We start from the raw sequence: 26,701 nt of genomic DNA, 5'->3' as shown, positions 1-26,701 counted from the left end.
GTCTGAACATGGATATGTATATTCACTCTAAAAACCAGTTTAGAAAATTTTCACTTTCAGGTGTGAGTAAAGCTGGCTTAAGGTGGCTATATACTCCTTCAGACATGCTTGTCGGAGTGTAGAAAAGCCCATTAAACCACCTCCCCCTGCAACTGCTGTGCATGGCCATTTCTGTTACTTTCCAAAATGGACAAATCGACATTAACACCCACTTTACACAGTGATTGGCCAGCTGTGTAGAGATGAGAAAGGAGTCTAGGCTTCAACTTCTCTCTCTAGCTCATCACACAAATATCAGTCAGTTTTCATATGAACAGCTGAGAGCAACACTATGACTGTCTCCCAGGAGAGAATGTCTGAAATCATGTACCATTATCGCCGTATTAAATGATATTGAGTCTCTCCTGTCTCCTTCCCCTCTCTGTATGGGCTTTTCACTCCGCCTGTAAGTGTGTTTATAGTTTGTAACATTTGAATTTGAACATCTGATGTGATCAAACAACACCTCATGAGATCCCTTAAATCACCCTTAATGTGGCCAAAACAGCGAGAAAAAAGTTTTCAACTTTTGCCAGCTTAGTGTGGACATTTTTCAGACAATTTTACCAACCTGGAAACAGTTGACTCCCTGACTTTGTGACATCATCACCAAATGAGCAATTTCATCCCAGATCACTGTTGATGTTGTGAAACTCAGAGGATTTATTCAAATATATATCAGGACAGTTTTGAACTCAAAAAACTCAAAACAAATTAATTCACTCATGAGTAAAGCTGCTACTGATATGCAAATCCACAGAGCAGCTCTACATTGATGTAAACACTGTGTAAATACTGAACAAATCATGTGTATAAGTATTTGTGTGTTGTAACTAAGTGCATCAGCAAAACAGGGAACACTGACTAATGATGACTAAGTTTAAAAACTTTGAAACCCATCCCCCCACCCACCCACACACACACACACAGACACACACACACACACGGAAAAACCACTAGTCAAACCGCTAAACCGCTCATTGGTGTCAGCAGCTAGACACACCACTTCCCACACAGACAGTTAATGACAAGAGGTTTGAGGTGGGGAAACTCTTCCCAACACTGAGTTTATGTGGCTTGTTATCATACAATACATTAAACCCTCAAAGTATTCTCAGTTTCTTCCAGATATCAGGGTGGAAAAGCTCTTGAAACAACACAGAATCCCCTACTACAAACAAAATTTAATAACACCCGTCATGTCACATGAGGGGCATCACTGGCAATCTATATTTTTTTAAAAAGGCACCATTAGTACAACAAAAGACCATACACTGTCCTGCTGCTCTAAATATTCGTTAGAGTGTCAAATGTGTATTAATCCACCACTGAAAATAGTCTCCAAATGTTTGAGTTTGAGTTTGAGTTTGAGTTTGAGTTTGAGTAACGGTTGCTAACAGCTATTTTAGGAAATTACAGAGCCTTAAAAAAAAAAGTATGCCCCCGAGGACAAAAAATACAGCGAAAGTGCTCTGAGGTTCCCCCACAGTATGATAAAATGCCCTCTAAGGGGCCAACACAAAGGAGAAAACATACCAAAGTTCTGTAATGACTGTCTTAGTTACAGGTAAATCAGGATGAAATGCCCTATAGAGTGCCCCTATATGTGACAATCTGGAATGAAGTGCCATCATGGGTTACCTTTCAGTGCAAGAAAATGAGCCCTGTAAAGAACCCCCAAAAACTAGAAAACATATACCCTTTGAATGAAATGGATCTAATGTACTGCCATTGAGTTGCCGTTGTAATTGGATGAGCTGAAGGTTCTGCCCTTCTAGTTGACAAAAAAAAAGGAAAAAGTGCAATTTAAGGTTCCCCTGAGTCTAACAGCTAAGTCAGGAAATCATTAGAGCATTAGCGTATTCTTTAGTCAAAATGCATTTACAACCTTTTAGCTTGGATTAACTTGCACTTGTAAAAAGGGAGATTAGCACTGGGTTACCCTACAATTACAGAATGCCAAGCAGATATAGAAAATTGAAGACAACACAAAGGGATCTGCAAAATGCAGCATGAGGCAAGGGTGGAGATGCGAGAGATAAAGGGCATATTTACATTTATGCATATATATGTTTGCATTAGCCATTAGCAATTAGATGGGATGCCCAGTAGAAGTTAAACCTGTTCCTGGACATGTTAAAAGGCAAGAGGGCTAGTGCAGTTCTAGTGCTGTCAGTGCCTTACCACACCAAGTAACTGGAAAGGCAAAACAAAATGTCAGAGCTGCCCAATCATTCAAGGATGTATGCTGATTCTATGACATGGAAGAAGACAGTATTGTCATTGAATTTAAGGTGTTCCACTCTTCCTATGCCCTCCCTACCAGCAATGTCCAAGCTATGCTTACGTGCCCTAAAGAAAATGACACAGTGACAACTGCATCAGTCAAGCAATAATTCTCCAAATTGAAGCTATCAAGACCCAGCTTATAAACAGATGTGGAGAGGGACGGCTCTCAGATCGTCTGCTGTTGTCCATCAAGAATCTCAATTAACCGCAATAATGTCATTAACATTAACAAACTCATGACCAAAAGAATTCTCCTTTGAGTTCACCAATCTTACTTCTGGCTTCCCTGACAAGACTAAAATAGTTAATTGTTGTTAAATGTTAATAGTACCATCTTTTTACTACAGATGTGTTTGAGAAATAAACATTTAGAACATTACCCATTCTGTGTATTTTATTACAGAGATGTTTGCTAAATAAATGTTTAAAATGTAAATCCTTTTTAGAACAAAAGTGTTGTTTTCCTTATATTCTGAGTCACTGCATAACATGTTAACCTTAATTGGGGATGTACCCTTTTTACTAAACATGCATCGTTGTTCTCTGCTGATGGGGCCCATTGAATGTATCAGGTGCCCTTTATATTTTTTCACCCAGCCCCTCAGACAGCCTGAGTCCACCATTGGTCCCTTCCCCACATGTTGTTAATGTAAAGTGATCATTCATTCCTCTGTATTGGAATATGAAAACAACATATAAGAAATAGATGCAGATAAAATGAAAACAGAGCTAATAACTACAAAGATATATGAGTCTCAAAGCATTAATCTACTTTAAAAAACCAACACGTTTCATATCTTTAAATCCTCCTCAGATGGAGAGGTGCTGGGAAAATGAACCTCATTGTACTCTGTGCTGTTAAATTTGCATGAAAACAAATTTCTACTCCTCAACTTTCTTCATTTGAATTTTACTGCACATGAGTTATTAATATGCCCATTTTTTAGCAGCAGGACTGTCGAATCTGTCAAATATTGACAGTTATTCCTATATTTCCATTCAGCTGGGGAGTACATGTCACTTTAATGTGTGTTTGTGAATGTGTGTGTGAGCGAAGCTTGTGTACACAGGACTGGTGTTTTAAATAGATAAGTTTGGACATTTGCCTGCGACTGATTTAGAGTAACTGTAGTCTAGTGTGTCCGTTAAAGAGAGAGGGGAGAGGCAGAGTGAGGTAAACGTTGAATGGGGTGTTACGAGGAAGTTGTGCTGTGAATACTGGTTTTATTCAGATGTACTTCCCCTAATTTATCCAAAACACACCTATTCAATTTTTAGCAAGATTTTACTTTCAGTATTATTTGGATTGATGCCAATATAGCCCATACAGTACTCTGCCATCTTTAAATTAGGCCACTGCAAAATCTGCACACTTATTTTCATTCTTTTTGTATTTGTGTGTTGTTGTGTGTGTGTACCTCTTCCGCTGCGGCCGACGAAGCGCAGGTCGTTGAATCTGGCCACTTGGTTCTTAATGGCCGCCGTAGCATTGCGGAGCTCTGCTGAGTAGTTCTCATCGTTTCCCGCCATCACTGTTACCAAGGTGCCATCAGGAATGTCACCCAAGGCAACCACCTAGTGACATGATGGAAGACAGGAGGAGAGAAGAGGAGTATTTGGATGTATGTCCCTTTTAAGTCTCTTAGAAACTGTGTCCTCTGTTTGATAAAATAAAATTAAATGTAAGCTGTAGGCTATACTAAAAATATTCTAATAATGACAAATAAGCTCATGTGGCAATTTCTGGTGGGCCTGGATGTTTTGGTGTCCTAGCAAAGCTTATATTATCAATTTGAACTTGAAACTGTATTGATAATGCAAAACAGAACAAGGATTAATAATTACATTAATAACATCCATGGAGTTTATCACTCTCTATTTATCACTCTCTAATTAGGATAAACATGGACTGAGTTTTGGAACTACAATGCCCACCATGCGCTGGGGGATGCAAGCAAGCATGGAAGAACAGAGAGCTGAAGTGAAACTGGAGCTTCCAGGTTCCAGAAGTAAGAAAATCTCATTCAAGATCCCATTGACATTTTTAAATAATTAAAAATCCATTCTTGGAACAGAACCTCACTCATTAGTTTGTCATGTTGGTTGCATAAGGATGGTGCATTTTTAAAAAACTAATCTAATATGGTTGTTTATTCAATATTTCTGTTTGGCGGCATTTGACAAGCAGCATTTCCAGCATTTCCAGTATTTCCAAGACTGAGACCATCGCGGGTTACACAGCTGGAAGCTGCACAGAACAAACAGTCTGATCCGTTGTTAGTCACTGAGGGGCCCTAATCTATCAGATGATAATGAAGTTTGCATAAGCTCATGCTCATGTATCTAAAGGAAGGTGGACATGAAATGCTAAGGGGTTAACAGATTTTACATCCAGGGTCAGTTTTATTGGTCTTAAATAAATATACAAAGTCACATAGAGAGACAAGCAGCTTTAGACCTCTGAGCTCTCAAATTTCTTGTAAAAGATGGAAATTTTGAAATAAAGTAAATAATTTTCCTTTTTGAAAATCTAACCTCTCCCGAAACACATGCGTAAAATGGAAATGTGTGACGCTCAGCGCACTAGAGAGCACATTCTCCTCCTTCACACCTACGCAAATACAGAGCGAGGGAGGCCGATTTCCATATTAACTCTAATCACACTCAACCATCAGTGTGCAAATGACCACCACAGATACCGTACTATGGATGGTTTCTCTTGTAACCCTGAGCTCTCCAGAAGAGTAACCACAGCTGCCCCATGAATGGGACACCTTTGGGTTAAGCTTTTGGTTAAACCTCTGATTTCCCCCTTAATCATCTCCTTAAAATCAAAGGAATTTCTGGGAATACTCGCTCGTGATATTCACGTTTACAATCTAAATGGTCTTGAGTTAAAATTTCAATAAGTTGATGTCCCTATAATCAGCAAATGACAGTATTGATCTGAGCCTGCAGTGGAATGTGAATCAATGAAATTCTAGTAAAGCTGTGCTGACTTGCTGGGTTTGAAAATATGGGTCTTAGCCTGGAGATAGTTTACATTCAAGAACTGGGACAGGAGGAAAGAGCGCACTAACACACACACACACACACACACACACACAAACACACACACATTTGGCTCGGTCAAACAAGAGAGACTGGTAGCAATGGAGCATGAAACTAGTCCAGCAGAATAAACAAGATAAAGGAAACAATTATGAAGCTCTCAGGCCAAGGTCTGTGTGTGTGTGTGTGTGTGTGTGTGTGTGTGTGTGTGTGTGTGTGTGTGTGTGTGTGTGTGTATGCTTGTGTGTGTGCATTCTTAAAACAGATGCCTGTTTATACATACATACTGTACCTGTGTGTGTACCTACAGTTAAGCTTGTGTGTCGTCATGTATGCAACTACATTTGCGTATGTGCAATATTACGTAAAATGTGTGTGTGTGTCTCAATGATGTTGTGTGTGTGTGCATCATAAGAATCATCCACTGTCAGTAAGAGGCAGTGACATCTGCTCATGACACTCCATAATGATGCATAATGCACCAAACTCACACACACACACACACACACACACACACACAAACACAAACATACATGCATGTGCGAACACTAATGCATAAAACTCAATAAATCAATCAGTTGTTTTCAGCTCTGTGGCTAAAAGCTGCTTTTCCACAAATGCATTTTGTCTCAAAGTGCAGGAAAGCCGTCCACATCCACTTACATCGATACATGAGGGAATACACTGCAAAATATTCAAGCCATCATATCTTCTGTTCTGTACATGTAAAACACTGATGATAGATTGTTTCACTAATATACATAAAAATGAATGAAAGAAAAAAAGATTGTCTTAGAAAATACTTTGATGCATCATATTCTGCCAGAAATCAGATGCTTACACACCTGCGATGGCATTAATTCCCTGATCAGACTTTTCATTGCTTTCTAGTGAAATCCATGTATCTCCAAATACGGTGAGTTTGAGAAAATTCACCTTCTTTTTGAGTAAAACAAACCATTTAAAATCGAACTGAATAGTCTGTAAAATACATAATCACAAAGCTGAGAACATGGGTGTTTTCTTTAGCTCAAGAAAAGGAAATGAGGAGGAGAAAAGGAGATATTGTCCTGTTTTCACAGGACAGCAACATTTTTGTTGTTTAGGGAGTTTAGGGAGGGAACAGAATTGCTTAAACAGAATAATACATTACTTTCAGTTACAGCTGTGAAACGCCTCAATTAGATGTCAGTGCTGAAATTATTGGTTGATGAATAAATTAGCCAAAATTGATAAACAACCATTTTGATAATCAATATTATCAATTGATTGGTTGAGTTATTCATAAAGCAAAAACACCAATCACAAACCAATCAATCATTCTCTAGTTCCAGCTTCTTCAGTGCGAGGAATCACACTTGTTTATATCCCAGTACAGTGAATATGTTGGAGCTGTGGACTGACGGTCATTCAAGACAAATAGGCCTACAGTAATAATCAACAGAGTAACTGATAATAAAAATACTAATCGGTGTGTCCTGTCATGTATTTGATGTGTGTAAGTAAAAAGATACAGACAAACTATTTTACATCTGTTATTTGCAGTGGTGGATGAATTATTCAGATGCTAAACTTTAGTAAAAGTAGAAGTACTACAGTGTAAAAGTACTCCATTATAAGTAAAAGTACAGAAGTATTATCGTCAAAATAAACTGTGTAAATCAAAAATAAAAGTATTCATCTGTAGAATAGTTCCTTTCAACATGTTATATTGTTATATGTATATTATTGTATGTATTTATGTATGTATATTATTACTGTAAGCAGCGTTTTAATGTTCTAGCTGGCCAAGGCGGTGCTCATTTTTCTACCTATTTAATATATATGAATGAAACATATTTTATTTGTTAATAATGTGTTTTGTAGAATCTTAAATTGTTAAGTTACTATGGCTTTTAGATGAATGTAGCGGAGCGGAAGTATAAAGGGAATGGGAACTGTGCTTGACATACACACCTTAAAAGCAATGGGCAGAGTCTTGTTACACCTCCAGTGTGTGGGCAGCACAGAGCAGAGGAAGTTGGGACTGTCTGTCTTCACCAGCTCTCCTGGATGATCCGAGATCACCTGAAAAAAACACACACAGTCACCTTCTAACCCCAACTATGAACTGTGCTGAGTTTTAGAGTATCAACAGGGAGCTGACAGGAAGTGTTAGATATTGGATGTTATGACAATTTCAGTGAGTGTATTTTTAGAGTTGTATGTACTTCCACCATGCCGCGGTCGGCCATGCGCAGTTTGCCCATCAGAGCGGCCCCACCTCCAGCCTCCTGGGCACCCAAGGGCAGGGCCTCGGTCATCTTCCCCCCCGAGGCAAGGGTGGTGGAGGGGGGAGTGTAACGCCGGCCGGGGGCTGGGTCTGGGAGAGAACAGATGAGGTTACATTCATTATATTTCCGTTTATGCTGCTCTAAATATCTCCACACTGGAGATGTTGAAGTGGTAGAATAAACAAATACAGCCAAATATCAGACCTTTAATTACTAAAAAAATCATTTTAAGGATCTGTAAATACCGTGTGTGTGTGTGTGTATATATATATATATATATATATATATATATATATATATATATATATATATATATATGATCGTTGAATAAAAATTCTTAATATTCAGCCTTTCTCGTTTAAAACGAGAGCTTGAAATCACACATATCACTAAAAATCCCTGTAACAGATAAAAACAGGATGTATAAAATACAGCACAACACATCCATAGAGATGAAACTCAAAGAAGATTAAATTACACATATACAGTGCATGATGACACACAGCTTGGTCACATCGGCCTGAATACCAGAGTGTGTAGTCATCAAACTAAAGACAACAACAACACTCCTGCAGTCATCCATCTTTTTTCAAATCTTTAAATAAATAACTGGGAGAAAAGTGGCACACTATCAACAGAGAATGCAAGTTAAATTGAGGGTGACTTCTTCCGGTTTAATTCATGTAACATACAGTACTAAAGACAACCTCATCAAGTCAGGGAAGTGAGTGAAACAGTGTAAATCTGATAAATAAGCAGGGTAAAAAGCCACACAGTCACTCAGTCAATCTGTCTGCAGAGTCAGTGGCTCTGTTGGTTTGTCAGTTAGCCAACCCACAACTGAAGCCACATGCTGTTGGTTTCGAGTTTAGTTTACAGTTTGAAACATTCCCACTGCTACTATACTGTACAGCTGGATCCTCACTGAGACGAATGTCTACACACACCCAACCAAGAGTCCCAGGAAAAAAAGTCAAACATTTGGGGTCTCAGACATTAAAAGCAAAAGTTCCAGGTCAGATTTACACACCAGACGAGCAGAGGAAAACTAAGTCGCTGGTTAAGGCCCCCAAACCTCTCAGGAGGAAGGATTACAAGTGTGAAACCTTTGAAATTTTTTGCTAAAATGTGGTAATTTGTTCCATGGTTGTTTTGTTAGTCGCCATATCCCTAATACCACTGCTGTTGGTCAGTACACTTTCATTCAAAGTTTGGTTTTGTCGAGGAAGCAGAGGGATTGTAGACTGTGCTTATGGCCTGGGTCAACCCTGCACCAAACGGCTGAACCATCAGACTTTTTGCTACAGCAGAACTGAGGTTAAGAACTTTATCTCTAAAGTTCAGTTTATCATAAAATGGCACTTAACATAACAGGTTACAAGTGTTTTGTGGTTCATATACAAAATGCTTTATCACCTGTAAGCATTTTAAGTCCCAAAAATCTCATGACACTGCAGAAATGTTAAAAATAATCACATTATTTTATTGATTTGATATTATGAGCATGTGGGACACTCAAAGTAGAAATTGTGATATATTTCAAAACGATTTAACTTAGTGTTTTTATTACAAATATACCAAAAAAATTCTAGACATTTCCTGTACACAGTCTGTACATTTGGTGGTCCTAACCCCAGTGACAACGTCTGCTATAAAGGCATCATAATTACATGAATCACATCATATTAGTGTAGTAGGCTAATAATATATTACTATACTATTATTAAACTATCCTATATTATATTAAGGTATTATTTCATTAAGGTGCAATTATAGTGGGATAAGCAGCACGGTATGGGGAACCATTCAACATTATATTAAAACTGAGTGCCTGGTATATTTTACGAAAAGTTGTTTTAATAATCTTTTGGAAGAAAGAGACTCCCAAACAACACTATCAAATACACACACACACACACACACACACACACAGAGAGAGAGAGAGAGAGAGAGAGAGAGAGAGAGAGAGAGAGGCATATTTTCAGTGTGACGGTGCTAACTGGAGAAAACGTTTTCTCTCTCTATCTCCGTCCCTCTCTCTCTCTCTCTGTCTGTCTCTCTCTCTCTGTGTCTGTCTGTCTGTCTCTCTCTCTCTTTTTTTTTCCAAAAACCGATGAGGCAAAACTAAAATCGACCTGATCAGATGACTCACAAATGTTGACTGGAATGGACATGAAATCAAATGCATAATATCAAAGATGAGGGACACTGGGATGAATTATGAATTAGTTTTCTTCACATTTTTACACAGCGTACTGATTGAGGTGATGCTGTCAACAACAGCGACTCATACTTTTATAGAAGCGTCAAAGAAAATCTTGAAATTGCACTTTCATAAAGAAATGACCTGTACCGTATTTTGCGTCCCAAAGAAACACCATTTGTGCGCCACAGTGCGTCCACAGATTATCAATTTCCCTGATCTTCAGTATAAATCTCCCGATTTCCTCTTGTTTGCAGCACACGAGGTAGATTCTTTTCTGATGATTTGTCGATGACTTTTCACGTTCGTCAACTTCTTATTTGTCCGTAAAAAATGTGTCCGGTTGCGGTGCGTTATCCCGTCCTCACGCGCCGGATTTAGCCGTTGTGTGTAAAAGACCGTGCGCAGATGCAACAAAACGATGTCCAAAACAGATTTCCAACACTTAGGCGAGTTTTTCTCGTGCTCTCCATACGGAATAACAGTCAGTTTGAGACTTGTGGTGAATTTTGGAACGTCTTCAAAGCTCCTTGTCTTCTCGCAGCTCTAACACATGGTGGGTATCAAAAGTGGAAGGAAACGGACAAAACAGGAAGAGAATCTGCACAAATTTTACTTTAAATCTTGTTTCATCTTAACTGTAACAGCCTTTACCGAATGAACCGCGCTCTCTCTCCACCCCGCAGCTGTCTGTCTCCCTGCCCTTAAATCAGTGGTCATCCCGGTTTACAGCGCCAGGCTTTTACCGGCAGAGCTCTGGATTTGCATTTCATCTGGCCATCTCAGCCAATGGAGAGGTTCGCCGCTGGCTGTCGCTGGAAGGGGATTGACCAATCAGCGCTAGGTCCGTCCGAGAGAAGGCGGGGTTTAGAGGAAAAAGCGAGGGGGAGGCACACAGAGCTGCACTTCCTCCTACTTTGAAGAACTGGCAAAAACTGGCTGCATCTCTTTGAATTCACACTATATGATCAAATACAACATTATGATATACAATGTAGGATCATGTGTTATGTCTATGTCTAGAAGAGTGAGCCAAATTCGCAGACAAGTGTATTAAAAACAGTTACTTCAAATCAAATAAAGTCGATTTGACTTTTTCACAAATTATATCAAAACAGCATTTACAAATCTCCCAAATTTTAATAACACATGCAAGAAATTTTCCTTTCTGCATCTCTCTTTCCTTCTTATGTTTGTCCAAATAGACATTTTCTAAAGTGCAGCAGTACCCTGCATTTTCTGAAAAAAAAACCTAATGTTTGACAGTCCGCACTCCCTGATATCCACTGAGAAATATTACACATTGGTATTAGCATTGTGACTTGTTAAAACAACGATAAAGCCAAACCTGGCTGTCAGTACCGGATATAGACGATAGGGGGCAGTAGGTGATCTAAGTCATGAGACAATCTTCCTATGTTGCCTCCTACGTTGCCTCCTGAAAACCTGATGAATGAACAGCAAAGCCAGAGAATATACACAAGCACTGCACTCAGACTCCATTTAAAAAGTGGGATTTTTATGGTGTTGTTTATGAGTAACAGTAAAAATATAACTTTAAACATTGCTTGAATTATTTGGAGCCACTTGCCAATTTAAATATGATTTTCTAACAGCAGTTTGCTTCAATAAAATCTGATGTTGGATCACAGACAATGATGAGTTCACAGTAGGAGGCCACATTTATATTACTTGTATTATATTATATTATATTATATTATATTATATTATATTATATTATATTATATTATATTATATTATATTATATTATATTTGGTTTCTCTCTGAATTTATATTACTGCTGCAGAAACTGGCTGTTGAAGTTTTTCTTTTTTTTAAGGAGTCTTAATGTGTTAGTCTCGTCATGTTATTGTTTAGAATTGGTCTTATTTATTTTTAAGGTTGTAGACACTTCTTATATTGTTTTAAGATGCCGGCTTTTCTGTCTTATTCTGATTTGTAGTATATTTTGTAATCTATGTATTATTATTGTCTGTAACTCACTGTTATTGCTGCTCACTTCGGCCAGGATTTAAAAAAAAAATTTTTTTTTATCTCAATTCGGCTTTCCTAGTTAAATAAAGATTACATAAAATTTTTACTAACGTAGATGTTTTTTTCAGCATCACATTGATTCAAATGATGATTGTGATTTAATAGAGCAATATTCTACATCTTATATATTTATAACTGATTAATTCGTCATACTTTTCCTTTAATTTTCAGCTTGTTCTCATTCATGCAGAGATGTTGCTTGGGTCCAGACATTTGAATTCGCTAGAAGCAGAGATAAGATTTGCTATGAAAAAACACCGATGAGAGAATTTCATCATTATATGATTATGTGAAGAAATGATAAGTAACCAGCTGTGTACTGTACCATCACAGTTGTTTGATGGAGCTTTCAGCTCTCCGTCATATGTTTTGGTGAAAGCAAAAATGGACTGATTGATTGAAATGGCTTCCAAATGGTTAAAATTAATTGAAAGAAGATGCTACTTATGAAAAATTGAATATGTCAAAAGCAAAAAATAGATATTTTAAAGTGTTTTGTTTTATTTTCACCGTGTCAACACTGGTATTATTTACAGCATATCAAAATGTTGCTATATATGAATATGCTACTATATCTGTTACAATATGACACTTTCTTACACAAGCCAACATTAAAATTGACTTTAAAAAATACAGTATCTACTTTATAGCTTTGAATAGAAAATACTGAAATTTGAATTAGCCTAGTACTGAAATATTTAACTTTGAAAACCATCTATGTGAATTTCTTTGGTTTGAAATCCTCTCTTTGAAATTTCCAAAAGAGAGTTTTACAGCTTTGAAGTTTTACAATTTTTTTGGTTCACAAATTCAAATTGAAAAGTTTACAGGTTGACTGACAAAACATAACCTGACTGAACAAACTGATTTTACTCAGAATAAACAGCTTATCCCTCATGAAAAGTTCAAATTTTTCATCTTGAATTTCACCGCATTTGAACAACCTTTTTAAATTTGAAAATGACCAGCTGAGTTTTAGGAACTTGAATACAGTTGACTCAACAATCTCAACTTTATGTTCTCACCTTTTCTGGAGGTGTTTGAGCACATCAAATGTCTTCATCAGCACATGTGGTTTGTCCATTTGTCATTTGCTGAATACTGGACACTTGAATTTTCTCTGAGAATTTGTGAATCCAAAAAATCGAAAGAGTAAGGATGAAGAATCTTAAACTTCAAATCAAGTTTTTTTAATTACACTGCTTAAAATGACCTCCTGTACATTTCAAAGAGGGCAATTCAAACCACACAAATTCAGACAAACGGTTTTCAAAGTAAAATATTTCAAGGCCATACATTCAGTCATAAGTATTAAGTAGTAATTTCACTTTTTGGTGTTCAGTTATTTACTTCCATACAACATCTTCATGAGTCTGGTATTTAGAGTTATCTGTCAGTTTTGGAGCTAAAGTATGTCAGATAGAGAAACTTAACCAAAATGTACGATACTAATTTTAAATTTAAGAAGGGTATTTTTTTTAATCAAAGCTGGTTAAATAAAGAAGATGACTGAGTTAGTAGTCTTTTATTAAAAAAAATATATATAAAAACTTGTGTTAATCCTCTTTCAACATTAAAGGTAGTTTACAGTCCTATTTCAGCGAGGCCTTTTTGGGAGTCAGTCAGTTTGATTTGAGCTAAATCAACATGCTGTCTGCCTCAAAGTGGCTGTGGGAGGAGTTTTAAGAAAATGCCAGTCTTCCTCTGCATCCATCCTTCAGTAGCCAAAGGGGCAATGATAAAAAATGTAAATGCCTCCTCTCTTGTTTTGTCCCAAGATGGACGTGAAGTGATTTGCCCTTGGAAATATCTATTTTTCACTCCCTCGTTATCAGTCTACTTGTTTTTTTTTTCTTTACTCGTTATCTGCAGATAATGATGTGTGGATGTGGAGGTACATTTTCAGATTTTTGTATAGAAATCACATAATCACTGATTGCTAATTTAAATAGAGAGCCTGATACAAGATAAACGATACTAATTAATACCTTCCTTACACCCCCCACTGGGATTCAGAACAATTTTCCTACAAGAACATATTTAACTGCCAGCTAAGCACAATTTCATGAAGTTAGTGTCATTAAATCTGACACTTGACATTTATTCCTCATATTACCACACTTAAAAACTATATATCTGTGAAATTCCTAGGCCATATGCAAAATATACGGACAGATTTTATAGAAACAAAGTGGGTTTTGATGCTTATACCAATTCATATTGTCATGTATCATATGCGTATATCCTGTTGGTTATATGTGGCACTGGTCTGAAAATGATGCTTTAAGATACCTCAGCTTGCTGCAAAATGTCTGGAATTTTAATATTTAGTTCAAAATGTAAAATAATTGATTTTATAACCAAATGCAATGCATAAATTCCCTAAAATAAAAAGGACTAGATCTTAGCAGTTTTGACAAAAACAGCCCTGCTATACAGTCCTTTGCAATCTTTATGACTTGAAGATAGAAGTTAAATATTTCTATGAGGAAATACTTCATCAAATGAAAATACTGCATAGATGTATGAAGAGGCATGTAAAACTGAGGAGAGAGAGAGAAAGAATGAGAGAAAGGGAGAGGAGTTGGATTTCACTCAGCCAGCTTTTCCCACTGACTGGCTGTAACATGAGCCTCTCAGTGTACTTTGATCCATTATCAATACACAGTCACAATCACCTTTCAAAGCTATTGATACCAGCATTGTTTGATATTATCAGCTACAGTAAAAAAAACCTTTGTCATCAGTGGATCAGTCAAATAAATACCAAATATTCCTCAATGTAAAATATATAGAATTCCCATAGAATAAAAACAATATGTGGATGTGCTGTTATGATTTCACTGATAAATTGTGTTTTGCATAAATGTGTTTTTCTAATTGTTGCACTGACATTGTTCCCCGCCATAACAGGAACACAGTAATTGAAAACAATGAAGATCTACTTGCAGCTTCAGTCCAGCTAATATTAGTATCAGCCATCTAAAGTGCACATCCAACGGGAGCACATCGTTTGGGTTTTCAATTATGTCATTTGTCATGTATAAAAATATTGCCCCCCAAAAAAGTTTCATATAGGAAATCAAAATAAAAAGCCAATATGATCAGTGCTTTTTTTAAAAAAAAAATATATATAACTAGCTCCTTGGGATGTCTATACACCCATTAGATTTAATTTGTAACATTTCAACCTGTGAACCTAGTTTTCAGGATGTATTTTCTCAGAACTGCATTTAGGTTATTTAACATTATGAGGAAGAGGACAGCAAATTACACACAACTACAAAAATGTCAAAGATAACACAATTACTGTCCAAGTCCAAGTCCAAGACTTATTTCCATTTACACCTTCATATACCAACAAATCTACACAGTAAATGCTTTATCCTCCATACTATCATCCTCCATTAAATCACTCAACCACCAAGAAATTGCATTCTGAAAAAATACTTAAAATTATCATGAGAATGTAAAGCTCACAACCCATAATTACCATTGTCTGAGCATTCTCCACTTGAGTCACCTTTAAGTCAATGCCTGAGTGTTAAGTGCTAATTCTTTGAGAACTTTTTACGTATCCCTCAAACTGCTGCAAAACATCCTGGAACCCTGAAAAGATCCCTTGGAACACCACAAAGACATGTCAAACATCTATACACCACTGCAATTACATGACAGATCCATAGAACCCTCTCACGAACCCAGTGGAATCTGAGCTCACCTCTGAAACATCTCTAAGAACTACTTGAACAACAAGTAGAACTCTCTAAAGAACTATTGGATCCCATCCGGGACCTCCGAAGCCTCTCAAAGAATTAAAGAACCACCAAAGAAAACTTGACATCCAATAATCTGAATTTGAGAAGTATAATGGAACATTACAGAGATGACATCTGACCAGCAAGTCATTACTTCAGTTTCCCATTGAGTAAGGCACTGCAACCCCAGCTGCATCAGTAGAAGTGCTCAGAGTTTGTACTGAGAAGCCAGTGTTCATGTCAATAGAAGTGTCAGTAGAATATTAAACTATGTGACATGCCTCTTGGAACAACATAATCACAGAAATTAACATTTAGGTAATATTTCTCCACCACAACATGCAATACATGGCGAAAGACTTTCAGTGTAATAAAAATAGAAAACTAGTATGAAAGACCAGATGTGACGGTGATGATAACTATGAGGTGTCAAGAAGAGTTAGCTTTACCAAAGAGTCCGCTGCCTGTCCGGCCTTTCCTCATCAGGTACATGGCCCAGGACAGGGGGCCAGAGCTGGAGAAAGCCCCAGGGTTCATCCTTCAATCCTGGGTACAGATACAGCAATGGCTGGGGACAAGTTTCCAATGCACCAAAAGGAATAGAACAGATGATATCAAGGGAAAAATAATAATAAGTGGGAAAACAGCAAGAGGGAAACGGGAGAAAATGGGAAGAAAAAGAACAGGAAAAAAGGAAACAATGAAATACTTTTTTTTAACTTTATGTTAGTCCAAAGTCCAAAATATAAAGTCAATACTTAAAAGAGGGTCAGAAAACTTGGCAAAGCGAGAGATACAGCCTGTGTTCACCTTCACCAACTGCTTTTATACCCCTCATTCATCTCCACACCCCCCTCTCTCCCTCCCTGCATATTAGTAAAAAACAGAATAAAGTGAGGGAGTAAGAAGCGAGGGAGAGAAGGAGGAGAGGATCCAGTCAAGCTTAATTCATTCCCTCCTTCTCTAAAGCGTAGCCACGGGGGACACGACTCCACTTTGCCCTCAGGCTCTTTAAAGCTGCTAATTTCATTTAGCTACTCAAATGATTTTCTCCCTTTTCCCCCTCCCTCCCTCCTGCCCACTTTCTTGCTATTTGGAAGTTCTGGTGGAAAATTGAGGTCACACATTTCAGAGATACGATTGTTTGACTCGGCAATAGCTGATTTTTTGATTTTGTCTTACATTTGGAACAATATTTGTAACATTTGGTTGATGGGCCCTATAAATGGATTTTAGCTTGTATATGAAATGCTAACCATCACTGTTACCATTAATGTTTTAAACGCAATAATTAACATGTCTTTTATAGCAATGACAGTGGCTATTGATCACATTTTGCTTTGTCCCACATTGGTTGCTTATAGCCCTTTCAGACACTACATGACAACGGCACCACTGTGTTCTGAAACCTGTCATTTCCAGTGGCTTGGACCATGGCACAATGGCTTTTTGCTGTGTCAAGCAAAACACGGGCGCACACTGTGAAGAATACCCACGTGGCCAATAGAAATGAGGCAGCTAGCCAGGCAAGGAAGGCAAAATGGAGGAAAAGTGTCTGAATTCTCTACAATACAACACAACTCAGTAGGCATATCAGGTATGTTTTAGCAGTCAGGTAACTTGTAGGTTGGTAGGTAGCTTGCAGTGTGGGACAGATGCATTTTTGTTGATGGCAACAACAAAATGATATGGTCCCACTAGAGGTTTTGAAAACTCCACCTATTCTGCTCAGTCCTCCACGACTTCCCCAAACACCTAGTCAGATGTGCGCTGAACACAGTGGCCATTAGCCTCTGACTAGGTAGGTAGCTATCAAAACTAAAAACCAACAAAATCCTCAGATTAGCTAAATTTACCTTTCTTAAGCTACAGCAGAGTAAGGAAAGAAGAAAGTCATTATTTTTTCCCTTTTCTCTCCTTCCCTCCCTCTTTTTAGAATCTTATTTGTAAAATTTGGTTGGTATAGATGGATTTTAGCTAGCATGTCTAACGGTGTAGCATTAATAGTGGTTTAATTTTGCTTCATCGCACAATGATTGCTATGGGCCTTTAACAAGCTAGTTAGATAGCAAAGCTAAAAATGAACAGAATCTTCATTTAGTTTACTGTCATTTTCTTGTGTATGTGCTTACACAGAAAAAAACAAAATGCTGTTCCTTCCAGCCAACAGCAGTGCAACAACAACAGAGAGGACAAAGATATACTATATATCTAAAAATTCTCTCTAAAAAAATGGTAAAAACATACAAATCCCAAGAGAAAAAGAACAGAAAAAGAACAAGCATTTAGCAGCACAGTGCATTAAAGGGAATTTCACAAGAAAAGTACATGTAGTAAAAATACAGGTTGAACTCTACCTGTCTTTAGCAACACCAAAGAGGGTACGTTAAGAAGAAAGAAAGAAGGGAAGGACAAGGGACCTCAGCAGAAAAGAAGGGAAGGAAAGAAAAGAAGAAAATTTAGGAGAGTGTTTTGGAGTATGGCCTAATAAGTAATCATATTATTCCACAAGCCTGCCTGTGGTAAAAGTCACTTACAACGTTATTCTAATTGTTGATTATCTTTATCAATGTATCTTTTCAGTCTCTGCTAGTTGACTTTGAATAAATGTTTTTAACAGCACTAATTTTGACATGTCAAAACAGGAGAGCCCCAGGTATAATAAATAGCATAAAAATGTCTGCATTCCACTTAGTTAGGCCTGTTCCAGAGCCCTGGCACAGTGCACAATGGCCCACTGTGACATGGAAATTATTGTTTATATTAGCTTCACCTGTGTGTTTCCTGAAAAACCCATATTGAAAAATATTTCATTGACAAGTAGTCCAAAATCCCTCTCTATTTACTGTCAGTCATTTTATTTGAGTCAGAGTCAGAATTCTGACTGACTGACTCTGTGAAATTTATTCACTAGTACCTGTTAAAATTCCCACAATAGAACAAAAAAGGTAGTGTCCATGGCATGAAATACTTTCAGTAGCGAGGTTTCCCATTGTATAACAGTCGTGCAACAATACATTTGTTAATAATGCAAAATAATGATGATTTTTCTTAAATCTCAGTTTACTGCTCACTAAAGAGGAAAGCACTGAATGTCTATATGGTGTAGTGAAAAAGGAAATTTGAATTTTTCAGTATGCTGGTTAATCCAAGATCCATAAGGCGCTCAGTCAAGGGCGTAAGTCTAGTTTCAGAAGTCAAAGGTCATTCATCATCAACAACAACAACAACAACAAAAAACAAACAAACCAAAAAGAACAAGACAAAAGTGTATTTCTTGCATTAATATACTGTACATCTAGAAAATAACAACACTAAACTTAATCATGTTCAGTTTTCTATGATTAATAATTTGTATTAGCATCTTCACTTCAGAGACAATTGTTTTTTTACTGCATACTCTTTGATTGATGTTCAATTCTAGCATCTTTTTAGGAAAATATTAACAGATGAAACAAATAACTCAAGTTAATAAATGATCAAACACCAATATAAAAAATAAAAATTGTTGTGTCATTTTCATCTGAGCTTGATAATTGTCTTTTCAGTTGGTTATAGGGCAGTTGTGTTACTGTGATGCGGGACCAAATTTTTGTTTCTATAATAACAATTATGTAGACCAAATCATCAATTGAAATAAACTGAGACACAGTACACATTTTTTTGCATAGTGTATTCATAAATATGCATACAGTAAAACTAAAATTGTTATGTTATTATAAAGGAAGGTGAGATTTTCAAATTCACAAGGCCTCACCTCAGTCCACACGACATCACTTTGAGTTCGGTTGTATCTTACCTCACAGAACCACTGCTTTCCATTGGTTCAAGCAACATAGAGATACACCACCTAACCTCAAGGTGACCACTATGAACACACACATGCGCACACACACATGCATATGCACACATTGGTAGATGTTGAGCTTGCCACAGTGTCTCTCCCAGAGGTCCCTTGGCTGGTGACATCACCACAACTCCTTGTGTGTGTGCTTCACAGAGAGACACTGTATGTGACTGTGTGTGAAAAAACTCCCTGTAACCCTCAATGTCATCCAACCTCAGACCAACAGTGTGTGTGTATGTGTGTGTGTGTGTGTGTGTGTGTGTGTGTGTGTGTGTGTGTGTGTGTGTGTGTGTGCGTGTGTGTGTCACAGGGTTATGGGTTATGGTGACCACAGTGGTCATCTGAGGCGTGTGTGTTCATATTGAGCCAAAACTAAGTCCACAAAACTCAGCTTATTCCCTGTATGTATATTAAGTGTGTGTGTGTATGTGTGGAGGTTGATGGTAAGATATAGTGTGGTTCTGGAAACATAATTGCTTGGGCAGACAGATAGATGATTAGTGTTGCCCTCACACTTTTTCAACTCCTTTAATTTTATACAAATTTCACGGAAATTTGCATGTAGTTTACAGAGACATTTTACAAAGAGGGTGGTGCAATTTAGTACAAATTACAAGGAAAAACTGAAAAAAATGTCAAGTTGGTTTAGTTGGTGAGTGCCAGTTCATTATATTTGGTACATAGTTGTTAAATTCTTAATAAATTAGACTTTTACCAATTCTCTCACTGACAGAAAAATTTAGTTTTCAGTGTGTACCTTTGTGTGTAAAACTACATATACACACAGCTATAATCTGCACATTTCCTGTATATTACCAAATTATACAACCCTTTCAAAGAAATGTCTGGAGAATTAACAGCAACCACTTTTAAGACATTACTGTAAACCTATTGTAACCTAGTTGGTTAATGTATCATTTGACACACAAAACTACATACTGACAAATAAGTGATTTCTGTCAGTGAAAAAAGTAATTTTTTTTTTCTTACAAATTAACAACTACATATGAACCCAAATATAGAGAGTAGGTACTTATGAACTAAAGCAACTTAACACTTTTTCCATTTTTTTCTTATAATTTGTGCAAAATTGCAGCATCCTCTCTGTACAATCCTAAAAGTTAACCATTACATACCTGTAAATTACTAAAATTTCCAGGAAATTAGTATTATAAAATCAAGGGACCTGTCAAATAAACCAACAAATGTAATTTAATTGAAGTGACAAAAGTGGGGCTCCCTGCTGGAGTAGGGGTTACTATACTGATCATGAATGGCAACTTCCCCAGTTCAAGTCTGGCGGGGTCCTATATGTATGTATTTCTTCCTCCCTTCATTTCCTGTTATCTGTATATTGTCAACTTGGTATTAAAAAAAGTTGCATAGCTACTGAAAAAGTCAGAATCAAACAAACACCATTCCTTCATCTCTTCTTTATGGGACTCTAACAGCTGTGAGTACTCTACAATCAGTTGTAAAACTCAGTACAGTATGTGCAACATCTGTGGTGCAAAGTGCAAATTAAAGCATTCAACAGTCTTTGACATTCATGTGAATTTCAAAAACAAAACTACGCTTTGTTTCAGGTTGGGTTGTGACTGATTAGTCACATCACTGCAACTCAGTACAGAAGGAAATATTTCTCTCTCCAGCCACAAGCGGTAACACAACTGAAGCTGCTGAGTGTCGCAAGCACTGCTGGAGCTAATTTTAAGACTTAAATGCAAGTCAGTGATCTTTGACATTCCGACTTAAGGTTTGCAGTGCATTTGAGATGCAAAAGAGTATAAAAAAACAGGTAAGTCAAGAAAATTTATATAAAACATGACATGTTGTAATACATAAAAAGGCTTGAAATGTTTTTAGCATGTTTAATACTGCTGCCACAAACACATGTGAAAATAGGTAGGTCTTCCAGATGGAGTTGTGAAAAATAATAATTAGGGTATAATGTGAACCAAGTTGAATTTGAAAACTGTGAGAGACAGTTGAATACTCAGGGAAAAGCATGTAACTGGATCTTGTGTTAATATTTTTGTCTCATAGTCTCAATATGTTAAACTACAGTAATCTACTGGTTTATTTTAAAAAATAACTTGTTTTTATGGTGAAACTAAACTACTGCATTTCTTATTTGTAATCATCATCTTTGGAGGTGAAGTGTTAAAGAAATCTCTCTTTCTCTGTCTCTCTCTGCCAGCGGCTGTCTGTCCCTGTCCCCTGAGTTGAGGCCACCCTGAGGCCAGTGACAATGGCATGGCAAGGATCAATACCACATACACACATAAACACACACTCTGCCACCCTGAGTGAGGGATCGATGAAGGGATAGAGAGAGTCTAGGGAAAAGGAGACTTCCTCTGGTTTTTATCTCTCCCGTCTCTCATCAGCACCTTAAACTCTTCATGACATTCTAGCTAAAGGATAGCCACACATTTTGGTGTTTAATTGTTGTTCAATATGAACAATTTTTACATTAGAGATTAGATTAGAGATTTGAGCAAATTAAATTAACATGTCATTGACTTTGAAGCACACTGAACCTCAATGAATTTACACTTTTCTGAACATCTTGTCTCTAAACTCTTATGTAGAGAAAATTCATTTGAGAATAGATCAAATTAGTAATTTAATTCAGTGATAAAATCAGACTTTTTAGGTTGAATAGTCTGTACAATATCATTTAGCATTTATAGAATACATACACATGTCGTTCAAGGCCTGATTAATATATTTTTGTGAATGAATTATACATCTATGCAGAAATTAAGGCCACATGAAAACATTTTCTAAGATACATTTAAAAATTGAGTTTAAAGTCAGAATTCTTTGACTAAAGTGAAAAACATGAATTTGAAATATATTTAATGAATCTTACTGCTAAATATTCTATTGTGAAAGTTGTGAGTTGAGTTAAAGAGGATAAGATTTTTTTTTTTTTTTTACACTAATCCTCCTCTATACATCGGAAATCAGTTATGTATGTATAGAAATGTAGGTTTTTAAGGTAAAAACAGTATTTGGAGATTGCAACTATGAGTAAAATGTTCAATAGTAGTAAATGAGCTTCAGTCATTAAAATATGTAGAAACACCTTCAACAAACCTTGATTAATCACTTGAAAACACATGAAAGTGTGTTTGTATCCATGTGTTGGTTAATACAACAGTGTCAGTGATGTCTTGTCTTTTTGTCTTGAGTGAGTGCAACTCTGCTTTGTAAAGCTGCTTTTCAGTGAATCTTTTTACTGAGCAAAGCCACAGGAAGGAGGTTCATGTTGCCTAAAACTAAAACAAATATGATACAGAAAACAGTAGTGTACAGAGCAATGGTCAGGTGGAACTCATTGCCAGTGCATATTGTTCAAGAAAATACTGAAGAGCTGTTCAAATTTTTGTTAAAACAGTATCTCCAAACAATACAGGAACCATAACTGAATTGTGTTTGTGAAAGCTGAAAGAAATAAAATGTATGTTTATTAAGAATGACTATTTATTTGTATGAAAAAAGTTTGCTATGAATTCTTGAGAAGTTGTGACTGATTAAGAATTTTGTGTTTGGCTTTAATGTCCCGTTGAAAGGATAACAATTTTATTTGTTAATCCTATGAGATGAGCTTGTTTGTTTGTCGCGTTTATGTGGTTAAGTGTGTATGTATAAGTGTGTATGACTATATGTGTGGTAGACCCCAGGATGAATAGCTAATGCTTATACTGGTGCTAATGGGGATCCAATGGGGATGGACAGACAGAAAGAAAGCTTCATGTAAAACTGTATTGAATCATTACATTACATAACCTAGAATTGGGCTTGATACGTAGTATGTAACGTTTTAAATCAGTATTTTATATTACCTTTAATTTTTGCCTATATTTATTTTCTTTTACCATTTTGTGCCCGTGATCTAGTCGTGGATTTATTTTTACATTTGATCTTTGTTTAAAAAAAAGTTCTTTGGTTTATTTGTTGCTTTCTGAATGTGCAACTCATCAGTCTTACTGTAGTAAAAAAACAAAAACAAAATAGAAACAAGAAAAAAAAAACTAAAAACCATGTTGAAATTATAATATGGCAGTTCACAATTACAATAACACAGAAATACACAACAGTAATTTGAAGTAGGTGTAATAAATCTGTATTTTTAACACTATTGTTTTAATCTGTCATAGAAACAGATGTTCGTTAATATACACACAAAAAAGATGATTCATATTGAAGTACCCGGTAACAGTGATGTAAAGTAGAGCTGGGTATGTCTGTTCAGTGGCACTTCAGCTCCTCAGTCAAAGCACTCTCATCAATTGATCAGTGACGGAGGAGTTAGCAATTGTCTCTAGTTAACAGAGCAGCCAGTTCTATCTCTCTCTCTGTCACACACACACACACACACACACACACACACACACACACACACACACACACACACACACAGTATATGCACACACACACCTCGTCTATAATTCATGGGGTGTATTGTGCGGATGCAGTTAACTGCCGCTTAAAAGTAATTAATTGATTTTCTGACATATCAGCTATCAGGAGCACCAAATGACATGCACACGCACACGCACACACACACGCACACACACTTAGGCAGACACTGATATTCATGCACTGACACATTACAGTGTTATATAGACTCACACATACATATAAACACATACACACTGGGTTGGTGTATGGTGACACATACAGTACACACACTCAACCTAGTTGTAATTATACTGCTGTAATAAGAAAGACCATCCCCTCAACACCTTTCACAACACAAGCACAAAACCCAATTTTTCATTTTATTAAGAAAAGGAATTCAGAAAGAAAACAAATTTAATCATTCTATCCAGTTTTTACAAAAAAGGGGAACAATGTCCTTTATTCTACCATTAAAATTATAGTGATTTTTTGTCTTTTTACTGATTGACAGTAATATTTTTCTGTGTTTTGCACATCTTTACCTATCTTTATTTGATATATTTTTTGTTTTACCCCCACTGATGCATTGCCACATTACCTCTGAGATATTATTATCATTACTGCAACAAGATTGAGGAGACTGCATCTAACATGGTGCTACTTAGTCAAAATCTGCTGGATTACTTTATGGCACAATGGGGCATTGCTTTATGGCATTAACTGTGAAGGGGTGCTGCTGTAAAGCTTTCAGAGCTTCTGCCAGCCGCAGATGGAGGAAGAAGTGAAACGTTGATGGTCACCCAAAGTCTCCAAAGGTAGTCATTTCTTGTGGCAGACAATTTTTCTATATTTTTCTTACTGTCAAACAATAGCCCTTTTTGATCAAATAGTTCCAGGAACTATGGAACCAAAAGCAGGAACTTTCCTCAGAGACTAAGAACCTCCTTTATTTCCTGGTTCCTTCAGTCAAAATGCAGACAAAGTTCCTGACTTTCTTAAAAGGTTCTTGGTCAGTGAGGAGACCAAAACTGATGATGCTGAAAATAGTCCTAAAAAATACACAATTTCCTCCAGATTGATTAAAGTTTGCTAAAAAGTACAGAAACCAGCTGTTTTAGTAAATTATTGAGCCCTTTCTAGAATTGAAACTATACTTTTATGAGCTGCTGTAAAATATTCACCTTCAGTAGGAACAGTGGGCTTGGTGCTGAGAGCCACAGTCAGAGAGTATTTAGAGATGAACTGACACTTTGTTGATTTTGGTCTTTCCATAAGATTTGCTGACAACACAGAATATATATAATATTGTGTCCTGGGCCTGTTTGCCTGATTGACAGATTTTTCAGCTTATGACAGTCAGCTGTGCTGATTAAAAACCTGTAGGTGAAGTTATAGATGCCACATGTATGTCCACAGTCTTTGTTCTGATGTTAAGAAGAGGCAAGAGGGACCTGCAGCAATTTGGTATTCATTTTGAGAACTACAACACCAGCAATGTGAGATAGAAGCTACCAGTAATATCTGATACTGACAATGTTCATTAGAAATAGATAATGCAAGAGAGCTGGTAGATCTGTTGTCACTTTTTCTTTGTGTAAATTCATCTCAATCAAACATGGTAATAGTTGAAAAACTACTGAAGAGTGTGTGTCTTCATCCTGTGTATGTGTGTGTGTTGAATTATTCAGCCAGCCTCTGCGATGAGAGAAGACTGGATTATTCTTGCTAAACTAGAAATTGATTTTCTGACACAAGAAATGAAGGACAGAGAGAGAGAGAGAGAGGGAGAGAGAGAGCGAGGGAGAGAGAGAGAGAGAGAGAGAGAGAGAGAGAGAGTGAGAGCACATCTATTCAATCATGCACACAGTCAAAGTTAGTTAAGTGTTCATTCTTTCAACGTAGAAATAGAAATGGAGGAGGACAGAAGAAGAAAGGTGAGACAGTGTGCATCTGACAGAGAGAGAGAGAGAGACAAAATGAGACAGAGACAGCAAGAGAGAGGTAGAGGGAGCTTAGAACGTAGAGCTTAGAGAGGTAGAGAGAAGAAGATTGAAGTGCCTCAGGCTGTGTTTAGTGCAGTTTGAATGGCTGAGCAGGTGCATTAGAGCAGAAACTCTCTCTCTCACACACAGACACACACGCACACACACACACACTTAAAGGACAAACATAAATGCAAACTGCAAACTGGACAGTGAACATGGACATGACAACAGATCAGAAAGGTTTACTACGAGGAAGTCCAACTCCATCGCACCAACTGTCTTTGACGTCTGCACTAAGAGATGAATGAGCTGAATCCTGTCAGATTCCTCACACACACACACACACACACACACACACACACACCACTCTTGTATCTTTTTTTGTCCACAGTTTTCAAAATCTGGCAGTAAAATCGCCAACCTTTTAATGATCAGCACTTACTTTCAAAAACAGTGATGTTAAAGGTATCCTGTGGACTTTTTCACCACCAGCAGCACTGCAATGTTTTCACTGCGTCAATCAGCGTGAAACTGTCGCCAGTCTCACGCTGATTGACAATTAGTGCTGGTAATGCACAAAGAAGCACAGCAACGCACCCACAAAGGAAGTGAAGAAGAAGACTTTTAGAAAGCAAACATGAAGATTTGTTCGTAAGTGGCATGTACAAGTGATTTCAGATAATTAATTTTCTTGTCTTTAGAATTTTCTCTGAGGTATAGATGAAATTTATCTAGACATGTCCTACGATTCATGAACAAACAGTTTGACTTGCTGCACAATGCAAAAA

At 37.0% G+C, this 26,701-nt stretch overlaps 1 protein-coding gene across 4 annotated transcripts in view; it reads right to left on the bottom strand.

The window, feature by feature from the left end:
• runx1 (RUNX family transcription factor 1) overlaps positions 1–26,701 on the bottom strand; it is an 84,168-nt gene that overhangs the window by 23,408 nt on the left and 34,059 nt on the right. Inside the window, exons 1-4 of one of the 4 annotated variants that reach the window (XM_067582909.1) lie at positions 10,510–10,632; positions 7,590–7,741; positions 7,336–7,446; positions 3,747–3,903 (exon numbers count right to left, since the gene is read on the bottom strand). In XM_067582909.1, coding sequence (XP_067439010.1) covers positions 3,747–3,903; positions 7,336–7,446; positions 7,590–7,682 — 361 coding nt within the window. In that variant the 5' untranslated portion in view covers positions 7,683–7,741; positions 10,510–10,632. Of the gene's footprint in view, positions 1–3,746; positions 3,904–7,335; positions 7,447–7,589; positions 7,742–10,005; positions 10,633–26,701 lie in introns of those variants that run through there. The other 3 variants (XM_067582908.1, XM_067582907.1, XM_067582906.1) reach the window with 3 other exon arrangements.

This window comes from Thunnus thynnus, chromosome 24 (genome assembly GCF_963924715.1).
Source record: "Thunnus thynnus chromosome 24, fThuThy2.1, whole genome shotgun sequence".
Classification (NCBI taxonomy): Eukaryota; Metazoa; Chordata; class Actinopteri; order Scombriformes; family Scombridae; genus Thunnus; species Thunnus thynnus.
Note: the sequence above shows the minus strand (reverse complement) of the source record. Positions and strands in the feature narration are given on the sequence as shown.